Here is a 15,007-nt window from a genome sequence, read left to right as displayed (position 1 = left end):
AAAATTCAGTTACAAATCAAAGATAGAGAAGCTGCAATGGGAGAAAGTGGGAAGAGGAGTGTCTCTTTGAGTAGATATCAAGCAAAACAAAAGTGAAGAAAACAAAGAATTTCCTTATTTCTCTTCTAACAAGCAAGAATATATTCCCCACAGGCAACAAATAAAAATAAAAATAAATCACTTACCCACCTCTCTCTCTCTCAAGTCTTTATCCTCTCCATATTAAATAAACCCCACATATTTTTTACAATGTTTGAAGTGCAATAATAATATAATTGAAAAAGGAATCTCCTTTAGTTTCAGTAGTTGATGCCCCTCTTCTTCTTTAGTGTTAATTCCTAATTGTGAAAATCCACATCTACTCTCAAGCACCCAATACAGAATGGAGTCAAGAAGACAACAATATTATTGCACAACATTTTGGTTTTTCTACATTACAATCTCATCAACCATTCTGTTCCTTCAATGTGGTAAGTAAGATTTTTAAATTTTTTTTTTTTTTTTTCAGTTCTTCATCATAATTGCTAAGCTACACACTTGAAAAACTCTTCCAAACTTTTTGTTATTGTTTATTTTATTTTATTTTATCTTTCTTGTGGTGCAGATGCAAGAAAACATGCAGAGATATTCAATACCCAACAACACCATAAAAAGCTAGTTAGAAGTTACAATATAGGAATAGAAAAGGAAAATCACCTCTCCATTGAGCAGCCATTAGAGTTAAGCTCTCCTTTCTCACTGCCACCTTTTGATTCTCTCTCTCCTCAAAACTCTCCTCCATTTTTTGTCTACCCACCTTCAACTCCTCCAACTTCAAGCCATGCAAAACCAGAACCACCACCATCCGCATACTCTCCTCTCACTCCTTGGCCCAGCCCACCAAACCATTCTCCAAGCCCACCACCACCTGGTGGGCCACCACCAGAGCATAAAAGCCCACCACAACTCTACCCCCCACCGCCGCCGCCACGTGGAGCTGGTGGGTCACCACCTGAGCACAAAAGGCCACAGTTTGCAGTTTGGTGTGTTGCGAAGCCCACAGTGCCGGACTCCATCATGCAAGAGGCCGTGGACTATGCTTGTGCGACAGGAGCAGACTGCAAGCCGATTCAGCCCAATGGGCCCTGCTACCAGCCCAATACATTGCTGGCCCATGCTTCCTACGCATTCAACAGCTACTTCCAGAATAAAAAGCGCGCGGGAGGGACTTGTGATTTTGCAGGGACTGCCATGCTTGTCACGGACGATCCAAGTAAGTTTGGCCATGCACAAATTATGCATTATGCATAATTCCAATTACATTTTGTACCTCGTTTTTTGAAATTTTAGATTCCCAAAACGAAAATGATAGTAATATTTAGAACAGGTTGGAATTGTGTAGAAAATGGCATATTATTGTATGGTGAAAATTTTGTTTGTAGCTTCTGTAATACTAAATTGTTATGGGCCGTTTATGTTATGTAGACGTGGTAGAGAAACTTGTTCATGATATCCAAGCAAATGGACACATTTACCCACTTCTGGAAGTTATCGACAAGTTGTACACTTGTACTGTCTCTAGCTGATTCTGGACAAAATTTTCTTTTCTATTTTATACACCACTACAAGTGTAGAAAATAATTTAGGATTGATTTTTCCTTACTTTGATTTCGGAAAGTTTTCTCACGTTATGCATTTGATTTGATGTATTTAGTTTCCTGTTTTAATTATTTAATTAGCCTATAAATTGACTGACAATTTAGACTCTATTTTTTCCCCCCCTTTTTTTTTTTTTCTTTTTGAATTTGAGGATCGGGAGATTAATCTCTTCACTTATAACTTATAGTGTCAGGTATAAAATTACCATTAAATTATACTTATAACCATAATTCAAACTCTATTAATAAGTATAATTGAATAAGAGTTTTATATTATTTCTCCCTCATGGTTTCTTCTCTCTCTTTCTTTCTAAATCTCTTCTCACTTCTACTTTGTCTCTCTAATTTTACATCTCAACATTTCGTACATTTCAGAATTCAAAGCATTAAAAAACACATTTATAGGAGCTGAGAAAATCTTAATTAACAACATACACAAACTTTACTAATATTTTACCCAAATATATAGGTGGGGTTCAGTCAGTCCTAGCCTTCTAGATTAAATTTACCCAAAAATAAATAAATCTAGTTTAAGTTGGCTGTATACCAAATATATAGGTCCCCCAGCAAAAGAAGTAAATATTAGGAAAATTCATACACGTAGTATCCTTTAGGGGACAATGAAGTACAAATTTTTATACGCTTGGTCCTACATTCAACAAAAAATAAAATGAGGATATATATATATATATATATATCCAATCTCCACATTTCCTTCGCTATTAATTTTTTCTTTGGAAGTGGGGGTTTTCTTTTATTATTTTATCCTTCGCCACTTGATCACTCATTGAAACTTTTTCTCTTTCAAGTCCAATATTCTAACGATTTCACAATATCATACATTCTATGGCAGGTTTTGATGGATGCCTTTTCATCTACAACTAAAGAAGGCCAAAGACAATTCCCGATTTAGAGCGGAAAAAAGAAAAGGAAACGAGAGAAAAGATTTTCTCATTATACAAACTGACATTAGTTTTCTATATTATTGTCATTTTTGGGCTTGAAGTTGGAGTGGCAAATACTAAAGCAATATACGGTCTCTCTGTCTCTCTCAAACACGAGTACTTTACAATCATTGTATTACAATACACTGCTTAAAAGGCAACAACTAATATAATTGCGGTTTTGGCTATAGAATTAATTATTGCAGTGACTAACTTCTCTTCTTATTTCTTTCCCTTTATTAACAAGGAATATGCCTCTTGCGCGCATATGTACCAAACCTTTTTAGGTACTCTCTAGATATTTTCTTTCAAGAAAAAAATATGACCTTGATATTTTTGTGTTTTGTCTAAATTATAAGGGAGCTCTTTTGATATGAAAAAAAAAATGAATTATTAATAATTTTTTCTTTTCAATCGTCAGATTTATATAAAAAATTATCTATTATATATATTTTTTTAATTTAATATAATTTTAACATGATTTAATGATTAAAAATTAATACTATTAATAGAGTAGAGCAGGTCTACTAAAAAAACTCCCAAATTATAAAAAACATCTTTTTGATCAAAATATTTTATCTCAATAAATCCAACGAGTTGTTGAAATAAATTGTAAATATTTTAGGACATTATTCACTTCGCTGATTCTTTATCTCAATAAATCCAACGAGTTGTTGAAATAAATTGTAAATATTTTAAGACATTATTCACTTCGCTGATTTGAGTTTAGAATTCGAGTTTTTCTACATTAAAAAGTTCTTACATTTTTTCTTTGTTTTTATTCGTTAAAGTATTTTAAGGTCACATCATCCTGGGAAAAATCCACTTGGTCATTGGATTGAGTGGCTTTTGTCAATTTGGTTGTCTCCACATAACGGAATTATGATGTGTTTCTTTTTATTTGTCAAAAATAAATAATGATTCCGTTTGAGCTAACAAGGGATAAATAGCGCTGAACAGCCCAAGCCGGATGAACTACAAGGAACTTTGTCCGGTACATTAGTATAATATACTAATAGTTTAAATTTTGAATCTGTCGAATCTGTATAAAATTACATAAAAATTAAAAAATACACAGATTTAACGGTAAAAAAAATATAACATATCGAACGTACTAAAAAAATCTCTCATATTAATAATATCATTACAGTTTCTTTCTTTATTCTGGGGCTTTTTATAATGTATTTTTTAAAAGGTTACATCTAATTAAAATCATATAAAAAGTAGGGAAAAAAAACCTGCAAACTAAATAGAATCCCGATTACAGCTTAAAACAAAATCCATACTAATAATGTGTTTTTCATGTCGTAATATTTCTAGTTCACATGAAAATTTGTCTGTAAATTTGTAACACCCCGAAGAGTTAAATGAGATTAATTAAAGTAATTAAGATTTATTAGCGTGCTTAATCTAGTTTAATTAATTGGTTATTGATTAATAAATATTTTTGATGTGTAAAGTTGAATAATTCTAAGGTATTTAAATATTCTTAGTATTTACATTTTTACCTAGAAGTGTGTATGGACACATTTCTGGACTGTCATTTTAAATATTAGACACTTGTCGTTTCTTTTCTTTTTCTTTTTTCTTTTTCTTTCCTTTTCCTTTTCTTTCCTTTCTTTCCTTCCCGTGCATACTCTCTCTCTCACTCTCACTCTCTCGTTCTCTCACTCTCACTCTCTCGTTCTCTCACTCTCACTCTCTCGTTCTCTAACTCTCACTCCCTCTCTTCCATTTTTGTCTCAAATCAACCGGATCTTGAACCACGGAAGGATTTAAATAAGTTTTCAACGTCAAGAGAAGGATTTGAGGTAAGATTTCTGAAAAAACCCTCTATTGAATCTCAGATTTTGTATATTAGAAAACCTATTTTGGTTCAAAACGGATTTTGAGCAAAACCATGGTAGGAATTGGAGATCTTGGGTTCTTTGGACTTGATTCAGTACCTAGAACCCGAATATAGTGGTTTCCCTTTGAGATATCTCTATTTGGACTCAGATTTGCAGGTTTTTGGGTTGATTCCGCGGGTTTTGTCCGCCCTGCCGTTCTTCACAGGTCGACCTATGCGGTCGACCGGACTGCATTAAGTCCACCGGTCGACCTATGCGGTTGACCGAATTGCACACCACCGGTCGACCGGTGGTGTTGCACTGCGCTGTCACCGGTCGACCGGTGTACACGGGTTTTACCCTGTTTTGTCGAAAAACCCTGTTTTGACCTCAGTTTTCAAGGAGGACCCAAATTAGCTTCATTTGGGGACCTAGAGTGAATGAATCAGCTTCTTAAATCCATGTTTTGAGATTAAAAATTCTTGGAATGATAATTTGAAACATGAAATGGGTTGTGAAACCAGTAATTGAATTATGACACACTAATAGGAAATCAAATTATATAATTAAGATTGAATTACTTTATGAATGAGAATTGGATCCTAAAGTGTTGTTTTGTATCAGTGCTAGCTGAGGACTCAGATTGAGAGGCTTTGAGGAAGCGAAAGCCGGAATAGTGTAACGTTAGCCAGGTTTGGTTCTTGTGAGGTAGGATTTCTTATCCCTTTCTTTGTGAGCCTGTTTTCAAAGAGTTTTGGCATTGCAAATGTTTTAAAGAAAGGGAATGTTTGCGAAAGCATGTTTAAAAACAATAGCTTGATTTTAGCTGTTGGAAGTATAATGAACTGTTTTATAAATTAGTTTAATGAATGATTTCTTAAGACAAGAGATCTTGTGAATCGGTAAACCGGCTGATGGCCTAAATATGATGATGTGGAGAGTGTATCCTTGGGGGCAGAACCCAAAACCCGGCCCGGGGGTGATTAGACTTGTGCACGTGGTTGTGTAAGTAATTTATTATAGTATAAATTACTTGCTGATGCCTGTAATATGGAGATTTTCAGTTATATTTCCTTTGAGAAAAGGACGTGAGGTTCCGGCTGTTGTGTTGGAACTGAATGTCTTATTTATTCATTATTTATTTATTTACTTGCTTACCCATTTATTTATTTAATTATGAAGTTATTATAAAATATATCCTACTGGGCCTTTCGCTCACGTTTTATTGTTTTATAAATGTTAAACTCCTCCTAAGCGACTCTAGGAGCAGTGCAGAGTAGCTGAGTTGCTACCACCCGATTAAGAGAGGATTGTGTTCATCCTCCTGGTGTACGAATGTATGAATTTATAAATTCTGTAAACTCTGATATTTGGATATCTAGACTGTGGTTGATGTTTGTAATGTTATTTACACGTGTCATGTATGTACAATACTGAAAGATCATGTGGATAGATCCTGTGGGTGTAGCCCTGAACAGTGTTAGAGGCGGGAGTTTTAGCCTCTTGAGATGTTCTTGTAATTTAATTTCAATAAAATGTGGGGCTCGTTTGGAAATTTTTTTAATATTTTATTCTTAATCATGTTTAACTTCTAATCGAGCCTCCACGTCACTGACCCCTGTCCCGGGGCGTGACAAAATTTGGCAAGTGGAGTCAACTGCAGACAAAGATTACCTTTTTACAAAACGTGCTCTACTTATTATTTTCTCTTTTTTTTTTTTTTTTTTTTTAACTTAACCAAACCCTTAAAAGAATTTGAGAAAATTAAAAGAATAACCATTGCTTTTTATCATCATATAGTATTTATGCTATTAAAGAGTATTCAAGTAAAATATAAAAATATTTTGCCAGGAAAAAATTTTGATCGAATAATATAAAAAATATTCTATCAGAATATTAATAATACATAAATTTAAAATTAATGAAAAAATATTTTGCCAGGAAAAAATTTTGATCGAATAATATAAAAAAAATATTCTATCAGAATATTAATAATACATAAATTTAAAATTAATGACGAAAATAAAGTAGTGTTATATTTTTATAGCATTATTAGAAAATCTCCCAAAAAAAAAAAAATTTCATTCATGTTTTCAAAAATTAGTACAGTAATAAAATAAAGCTAAAACGGGTCTCTTTTGCAAAACACACCCAAGAGTTACCACGCGGTAAATGTATTGTAGTTTTGTAGTCAAGAAAAGAATCAATCATAATTGATGAATCTAGCGGACAAGGGAAACCGGGCAAGCAATAGAGTATGAATTGTTTCCCGTTAACTAACTATTTTAAAATTTATGATGGTAGTATTACCTCCTCCTTAGAGCTCTTATATGGAGGACCAGTTTGTAGATTCTGTTTATTCTATTTCGATGTTTTATCCAAAAACTACTAATATAAAACTGGAGAGATGAAGAGTAGATCAATTGACGTACAAAGTTGGAGGGCTGTAATCAAACAAGAAATTTAACATCTTTCCTTCTCTTTTCCCTCTAACCAAACAAGCTCTTAAATAGAAAAATTATCGTGACTACAAGTAAATTGACTATATACCATACGTACCGCGAACCATTAGAATTTGCCTTGCCTGTATAGCGGCCAATAGTATCTTTAATTTATTTAACTAGATCTTTTAGTTTACTGTAATTATTTAAAGAATCCCACACTACTAAATTTTAAGGCACGGAAGTACGTAGGGAGAGCTTTTACTTTATCTAGCTAGGGAACTTATACTAAGAATATTATTGAACAGCTTTGTTATGTGGATTATTTCCAAATGTGTAAACACCTGAAAATAATAAAGGCCGAAGGAATTTTGTGACTTCAAATGGATCTTTAAATCAAAAACAAAATGTGTGGGGACAGCCGACATACTCTATCTTTCTTAAATTGAAACAAAGATGTCCAGTTCGAGTTGCGTGATGGTCACATGCAATATCCAAATTACCACCTCTGGTTTACCTGGTCGGACAAAGATTTATTATTAGTGTATTGTATTATAGCGATTTGGGTGGAAAATTTTATCAGAAATGTGTGGTGAGGATTGAAGGGAATTTGATAAGTTACTTTCAAATTAATCTTTTCTATACAGAAACAAATTGTGTAGGGACGTCTCAGCTTTACTCTGAGGATGTACAAATTCCAAAACCATATAATATGTCACTTCACCAGCTGTGGTCTTTTTTTTTTTTTTTTTTTTTTTTTTTTTGTGTGTGTGTGAAGATGTTCTAAGAATGCTAAAATTACAGCATAATGTCATTTTTGACGTGCTTATAACGACAGATATATATGTTTTCTACGATAACATATGGCTAATCAATCTTCTTTTTAAAATGGGGGGCCCGATGTATTTACACTTGTTTGATGAATACAGTTTCTAAAATTGGGATTGGCACACGTATATTGGCCGCATGCGGAAATTGCATATAAAATTAACCACCGGTTTCTCAGATACATCATGTGTGTGTGTGTGTGGCAGATTTATGCATGTATACACGATGTAGATAGATGTGCATATACACGGGCAAAAACACATATATATGAGAACGTACACATGTATGGCATATATTCATGTATATCCGACGACCACGGCGAACAGACGAAGGCTGTCTGTATATTTTTTTTGGAACTAAGTGATCAAATTTCAGCAGGAAGACAACAAAGTTAAGGAGTTGAAAGGCTGCATATAATCATTAAATATTTAAGAAGACTTAGAGCTAGATTAAACTCAAAAAGAATAAAAAAAAACTTAGGCCTCGTTCGCTTCGCAGATTCGAGTTTGCAATTTGAGTTGAGATGTGACATTTTTTAAGAGTTTTTAATTGTAGCATAAAAAGTTAAATGTGACATTTTCTGAGAGCTTTTAACTATAAAAACTTAGAACTGAAAACTCGAATCAATGAAATGAACGATGCCTTAGAAATTAATACAGTTTCCTAGATAGAGAAATCTACAAATTCTGACCTTTCGGTACGTTTGAAAGTACTCAATTAGTAGTAGGATTCAGAACTGAATTATTAAATTTTCATATTCTAATGTAATTATAATGTAACAAGTTTTAATTTCTATTCTATTAGCAAGTATTACTTTAGTATTTCCAAAAAAATAAAAGATATTTAAGTACTATATATTGGCATGTGCAGCAGTTAACTATTAGCTCCTTAGTTGCTGTACTATATGTATATATGAAATTCTATATATGCAGATATAAGGAAAGTTCCTACATGTTTTTTTGTGCGTGTATTTATTATGTGTTTATATATATATATATATATATATATATATATGCTTAACATATATCATCTTCATGAGTTTCGGCTTGAAAAGAAGGAGAAACACGACAAAAAGGATATATATACTCATTAAAAAAAAAAAAATCTTTGCAAAAATGACCTTCTTTCCTTTGCCACAGGAAGCTGCACCGCATTGCATACTCAAATTGTAAGTGACCTTAATTAAATATTGTATTAAGATTGCAGTGATGATCTTGTGAGGTTCGTGGGTGGTCCATCTGAAATATACATATTCGCCATAGAGGATAAGTGTTTGATCGTTAGTTTTCCTAGCTTGAATATGAATACATATGTATTAATATGCGTCTGCCCCCACATAAGGAACCACTTCAGTACGTGGAGCTAGCTTATGCATGAGAGCGCATGTGGCAAAACATAAGTAGAACAAGCAATATGCTCGGTAATATCTGATTAAAAATTTAAAAAAATTTGTGTGACCGACACTCTAGTTACACTAGAGAGAAGAAAATGATTGACTAGTCATTTTTCACGGATTTTTCTCTTTATCTTTACAAGATAATTGAAAGGAGAAAAAAAAAAGAATCTTTAGGGGATCAATCTTTGTCACCTTGTAGAGTGATCTATATACATATATATATATAAAGATTATTTATTTCCTTAAAAAATTAAAAAAAGATTTTATATTATGCTAGTGAAAGCTTCACATGTAAGGGTTTTAGACCTCTTTACCCCTATCACGGGCTCAACAGCCGCTACATGTTAAAAATCTTATCAATCGAAAACCGCGTTTCTTCGATTGTCTTGTCCAAGATGGAGAAAATACTTGCTAAAGCCTAAAAATAATTTATTTTGTAGTGCCCATATTACTCGCAAGTTGTGTAATTGTCCACCCCAATTTTAAGAGAAATTGACTCTTATGTTAAGAGAACGTGAGAGAGAGAGGAGTAGACGCGGTGTCCCTTAAGTCAATTATTAACGACAATCTTTAATAAAAGAAAGATTTTAATACTACCAACAAAGACAAACCGCCATTATTGAATTGAGCAGTACTGCCACGGGAGTATGGACAATGGTTTGTACACACTATGGATTGTTACACCGAGATTTCGTTTTTTTATTTTTTTTATTTATTTTTATTTTTTCAAAACACAAAGATCATCAATTAATTTAAATTTATTGTACAAATATAACACTTAAATGCATGAATCTTGATTGCCACTTAGACTCATGCATTTCTGTATCTATAAAAAGGTCATCCCAAGACATGAGGTCTCAACAACATACTCACTAGCTCAACTCTTCTCTCCATCGAAGGGTGGTGTGGATTAATTCTTGAGCCACACAATGGGGAAGTACGCACTAGTGACAACATTTGTCCTCCTCTTGAACTTAGGTGCATTGCTCACTTCTCTAGCTAACTCCTACTGTCCTCCTCCTCAATACCCTCCCAAATTCCCACCCAAACATCCCCCCAAAGTGAAGCCCCCATTCCACCCTCAGCCCCCCAAACACCCTCCCCATGTCAAACCCCCCAAGCCCCCCGCCGTCAAGCCCTCTCCGCCTTACGTCCCCAAACCGCCCATCGTCCACCCTCCTTACATACCTAAACCCCCTGTCGTACACCCTCCACAACATCCCAAACCACCTCCCTACACCCCAAAACCGCCAGTCGTAACACCACCACCGTACATTCCAAAACCACCGGTCGTGACACCACCACCGTACGTCCCAAAACCGCCAGTCGTGACGCCACCACCGTACACTCCCAAACCACCGGTCGTGACACCTCCTCCGTACGTGCCGACTCCACCGGTGGTTAAGCCTCCGCCAAGTACGCCAGCGCCGGTGGTACCTAAACCTAGTCCACCAAGCGAGACACCGTGCCCACCGCCGCCGCCGTCGCCGTCGCCGCCGCCGCCGCCGCGGACGTGTCCCATCGACACGCTGAAACTCGGCGCATGCGTGGATGTTCTCGGCGGCCTCATCCACATCGGGATCGGCAGCAGCGCCAAGGACACCTGCTGTCCGGTGCTGCAGGGACTGGTGGGCTTGGACGCCGCGCTCTGCCTCTGCACCACCATTAAAGCTAAGCTTCTCAACATCAATATTATCCTTCCCATTGCTCTTCAGCTTATCGTTGACTGTGGTAAGACTGCTCCGCCAGGGTTCCAGTGTCCCGCATAGGAATGAGTAACGTACTTACACAACTTGGTTGGATATTAAACAAAAAAAAAGTTTATCAATTAGTGGCTTTTATCAATTAGGACGTGTTAATAACTTGTGTGTCATGATCGAAGAAGAATAATACAAGCTTGTGGTAGAAAGGACTAAATAAGCTGCATAATTTCTTGGATCGTTTTGTTTATGTTTTTCTGAGGTTTATGAATATTAATGTCACAACAATATCTCACTGAATATCGATCGGATCGGTATGCTTTGGGAAATCAGTGCCTCTGTAATTGAAATATTGTACGTCAACATGTTTTCCTTGTTTGCAACTGTATTTTTCACCTTAACGTATAGCTCACTTTTCGAGACTAAATTATTACGTAAGTGATTTTGGCTAACGCTGGGTAGATCGTTCTCTTTCTTCTCTGTATGGCACGTGAATATCTGTCTGAATTATTTTGACTGCATTCCTTTGTCGATTCTCTAATTAGGAATAAAGTTAGCTACCTGTATCAACGCCATCATATCGACCACTATTACACGTACATAATATTAACCTATAATCATTTTTCTTTGAAAAAAAAAAAAAAAGAAATTGTAGAAATATATGTGTAGGTATATATACTTCGATGTAGATATATATTGGGAGAATCAACTTTTATATCTTTTTATTCGTGTTCTTTTCCACGTCTTTTTAATAATGTAATATCATTTCAATTAAAATTTCATATCAAGTTAATTAAAAAGTCATTATAATTAATTAAGATGTCAAGATCTTAAAATTGACACGAAAAGATCACAAAAAAAAAGACATATATGAGCTCAATTCTACACATGGTAGTGATAGGAATTTAATAGCAACACACTTTGAAAAAATTATCAAAAGCACACCAAAAATTAATGGGTAAACGCTTGCAAAATTTGGAGTGACAAAATCATTAAAATCTGCAATTGTGTGTGGGGGTCAAAAGAGGCCAGCACCTCTGTAAGTGAATATCAACAGCATATATGATCATTTATTAGTGAAAGTATATATCACATAATGGAATATTAGGAGTTGACGAGTGCCAGAATAATAATAATAATAATAATAACCCAAATGGATAATAATTTATGCTAAATAAGCTATAAAGCAATTATTCACGCTTTTGGCTCTTTTTTCTCTTTTATTAACGATTGTCTGGTATATCATATGAGGATATTTTTTCACACGCACACACATATATATATGAAGTTTAAAGTCATGTGATAACCCACGTGCCTCAAGAAATCCCTAATAAAATACTGTATCTAGAAGGGCGATGTAAATACTCACAAGAAGGGGATTATGATGATGGGTCTTGAGAGGAGACCCTTGATATTTTAGTAGGTAAATTAACGCTTCAAATGGTAAAAGAATCATCCAATGCTTTAAAAGATAAATTATTATCAGTCATACTTATTATTTGACTACCCACCACGAATGAAACTTGACTAAAACTACCTAGGTTGAGTTATTAATGTAAGATGGATAAAAGAAAAAGGGCGGGTTCTAGGATTTTTTATTTTTATTTTTGCTCAAAAAGGGCGAGTTGTAGTTATATAATCTAAAAACAATTTGTGTATATATTTCACAAGAAGGTAAAACAAAAGTACTGGACGAGAAAGTAACAAGAAGACATGGAAAAGAAGGGTATAGTTTAAAAAATTTACCAAGATAGCATATGAATTATTTGCAAGATGGAAATGAATGTGGGACAGATATTTGAATTCGAGTATTTGGAAAAAAAAAAGCAGCCAAATATTTGATGGAAGAACGGGAATCGTTTTAAGCAATCTGTTGTAGTATAAAAGCTTTATATTTTGAAATTAATTTATTAAGTTGATAATAAAATATATTGACGTTGGAGGCTTCCAGCGAACACTATCCACTTGTTACGCAACCGTCCTTGAAGGAAACCTAGAAAGAAAATGAGTAACGAATAACTAGTTGCTCGAGTATTTTCATCTGTCCAAATGATAATCACTCATTTTCCATTTATTATTTTGTGGAATGTCGTACTATTACTATGATCGATGAATTTGTTTTAAGAGTAGAACTCAGAATCCAAACAGGTTGAAATTAAACTACACATGACGTGGAAAAGTAATTAAGATGTGCTCGTCAAGTTGGACTTGCAGTATGCGGTTTATAATATACAAGAAATGCCACAGTCAGTATTAAACACTATCACTAATAGAAGATAATTAATGAGCCTTATCTGTGAGTGAATTCCACAATGTAAAATCCACTTATTATTAATAGATGATAACATCACCGGTGCCCTATAACATTACTCCAGTACCCAATTATAGCGTGGATTTGTCTTCATAATATAGCAACGAAACAATTGTAACTAATTAAATTGAAATTAAAGTTACGCAAATCTACTGGGCCATGAACGACTACGGTAGCGCGTTAACCATTGGGTGAGAATATTGCATAAAAGTATTACTCACACTAAGATTGGAAATCCAATAAATATATATATATATATATATATATATATATTAGTCTCCGTCATCTAACAAAAAATCATTTAAAATTCAGCCAATTAAATCCATCGAATTACGATAATTTAAGGCCCGTTTAATTCACTGATTCGAGTTTTTAATTTAAATTAAGATGTGACTTTATCTGAGAGCTTTTTACTGTAGCAAAAAAGTTAGATATAACTATTTCTGAGAGCCTTTTACTATATCAAAACTTGAATCGGTGAAATAAACATGACCTATCCAATCCAATCCTATTGGATTAAGGAAAACGTATTAAATTTCACCAAACTTGCTCAAAATGACAAATTTACACATTTTCAGAACACAAACGTAATTTTCCATCATTCATTGTTTCATAAACATAAAACCAAAATCATCCAACAAAATTAATAAAAGATGTTACGGACTCAAGATGGACGATGTGGGCAGGCTCGACGAGGGGCGGTGGCTTGTGAGGATTCAGTAGCATGTGACCGAGGCACGAAATAGGAGATGTGCATCAAACAATCTAAACCAATAAAACAGGTTAGACCAAATCAAACTCAGTTTGATTTGGTTTGCATTTTTAAAAAACCAATTAAGTTGGTTTAGTTTATGATTTAACTTTAAAAAAAAACCTTTTTTGCTACAGTAAAAAGCTCTCACATACAATCACATCTCAACTCAAATTCTAAACTCGAATCATCGAAACGAACGAGGCCTTAACCAATAAAACAGGTTAGACCAAATCAAACTCAGTTTGATTTGGTTTGCATTTATAAAAAACCAATTAAGTTGGTTTCGTTTATGATTTAACTTTTAAAAAAAACCAAATCAAACGAAATCAACTTTTATTTGTATATATTTTGAGAAATTGTATATATTCTACATTTGTCAAGATATAATTGACTGTTTTTAGTGTATGTTACAATGTTTTATTATTTTATTTTTAGACCAATTTGTAGGTATGTTTTATCTGACAGATTTAAATATTTTATTTTTGCAATAATGATTAATTTCTAACATTAGACATTTTATTTCTGATATGAGTTGAGTATTGATTTCGATATTCTCACTCTCTTCCCCCTCTTTTTATCTTTTTTTTTTGCTAATCCCCCTCATTTATCTTTGTTCTTTCTTCCTCCCTATTATTTCGTATCCTCCCTCTTTCTGCTTCAACACTCACTACAGATAGGAAATGACGGTCACTCGTCAGTGACTCTCCTGCGCTGCAATGAAGACAATCTCATATGGCAAGGGCGGTGGTTCCCCAATCTCCCTCCCCAGATCTAATGCCAGAGGTGACCACAGCTCTCCACTCATTGCGTTGCTTTCTCCATGAGGAGCTCAGCTTCTCTGGTAAATCTTCACCACAACAAGAAGGAACTTGACTTCTTCAAGCGAATCTTCGTCGTAGCCGTGTGGAGCTTGGATTCCCCTACGGGTCTTAACTTACAGCAATTTGTCTCTTGAGGACCTTGAGGTGCTGCAAACGCAGAGCCGCACCACCTTGTCGAAAGGAGGCACCATCACTGCACAGAGCTCGATTGTGCAGCTCTCACGGTGCCACAAGAGAGAGATTTGTACTTCTAGTGATGATTAATGGAGTTTCTGAAGGCGTTACTTCACCTATTGGAAAACATGTCGTGATGCCACTTGTTCTAAAGGTAGCCCCAGCACGTCGT

At 34.6% G+C, this 15,007-nt stretch overlaps 2 protein-coding genes across 2 annotated transcripts; both read left to right on the top strand.

The window, feature by feature from the left end:
- The first annotated feature begins 294 nt into the window (after window positions 1-294).
- LOC21392645 (pollen-specific leucine-rich repeat extensin-like protein 2) lies at window positions 295-2,737 on the top strand. Its single transcript, XM_024163422.1, has 3 exons — window positions 295-470; window positions 605-1,252; window positions 2,491-2,737. Exons 1-3 carry the CDS (start codon window positions 383-385, stop codon window positions 2,520-2,522), a joined length of 768 nt encoding a protein of 255 aa, XP_024019190.1. The 5' UTR covers window positions 295-382; the 3' UTR covers window positions 2,523-2,737.
- A 7,146-nt stretch (window positions 2,738-9,883) lies between these two features.
- Window positions 9,884-11,171, top strand: LOC21392644 (36.4 kDa proline-rich protein). Its single transcript, XM_010094814.2, has one exon. It carries the CDS (start codon window positions 10,005-10,007, stop codon window positions 10,842-10,844), a length of 840 nt encoding a protein of 279 aa, XP_010093116.1. The 5' UTR covers window positions 9,884-10,004; the 3' UTR covers window positions 10,845-11,171.
- The last annotated feature ends 3,836 nt before the right edge of the window (window positions 11,172-15,007 follow it).

Source organism: Morus notabilis, unplaced genomic scaffold (assembly GCF_000414095.1).
Source record: "Morus notabilis unplaced genomic scaffold, ASM41409v2 Scaffold611, whole genome shotgun sequence".
NCBI lineage: Eukaryota > Viridiplantae > Streptophyta > Magnoliopsida > Rosales > Moraceae > Morus > Morus notabilis.
The sequence above is the reverse complement of the archived record's forward strand: the minus strand, read 5'-3'. Positions and strand labels throughout refer to the sequence as shown.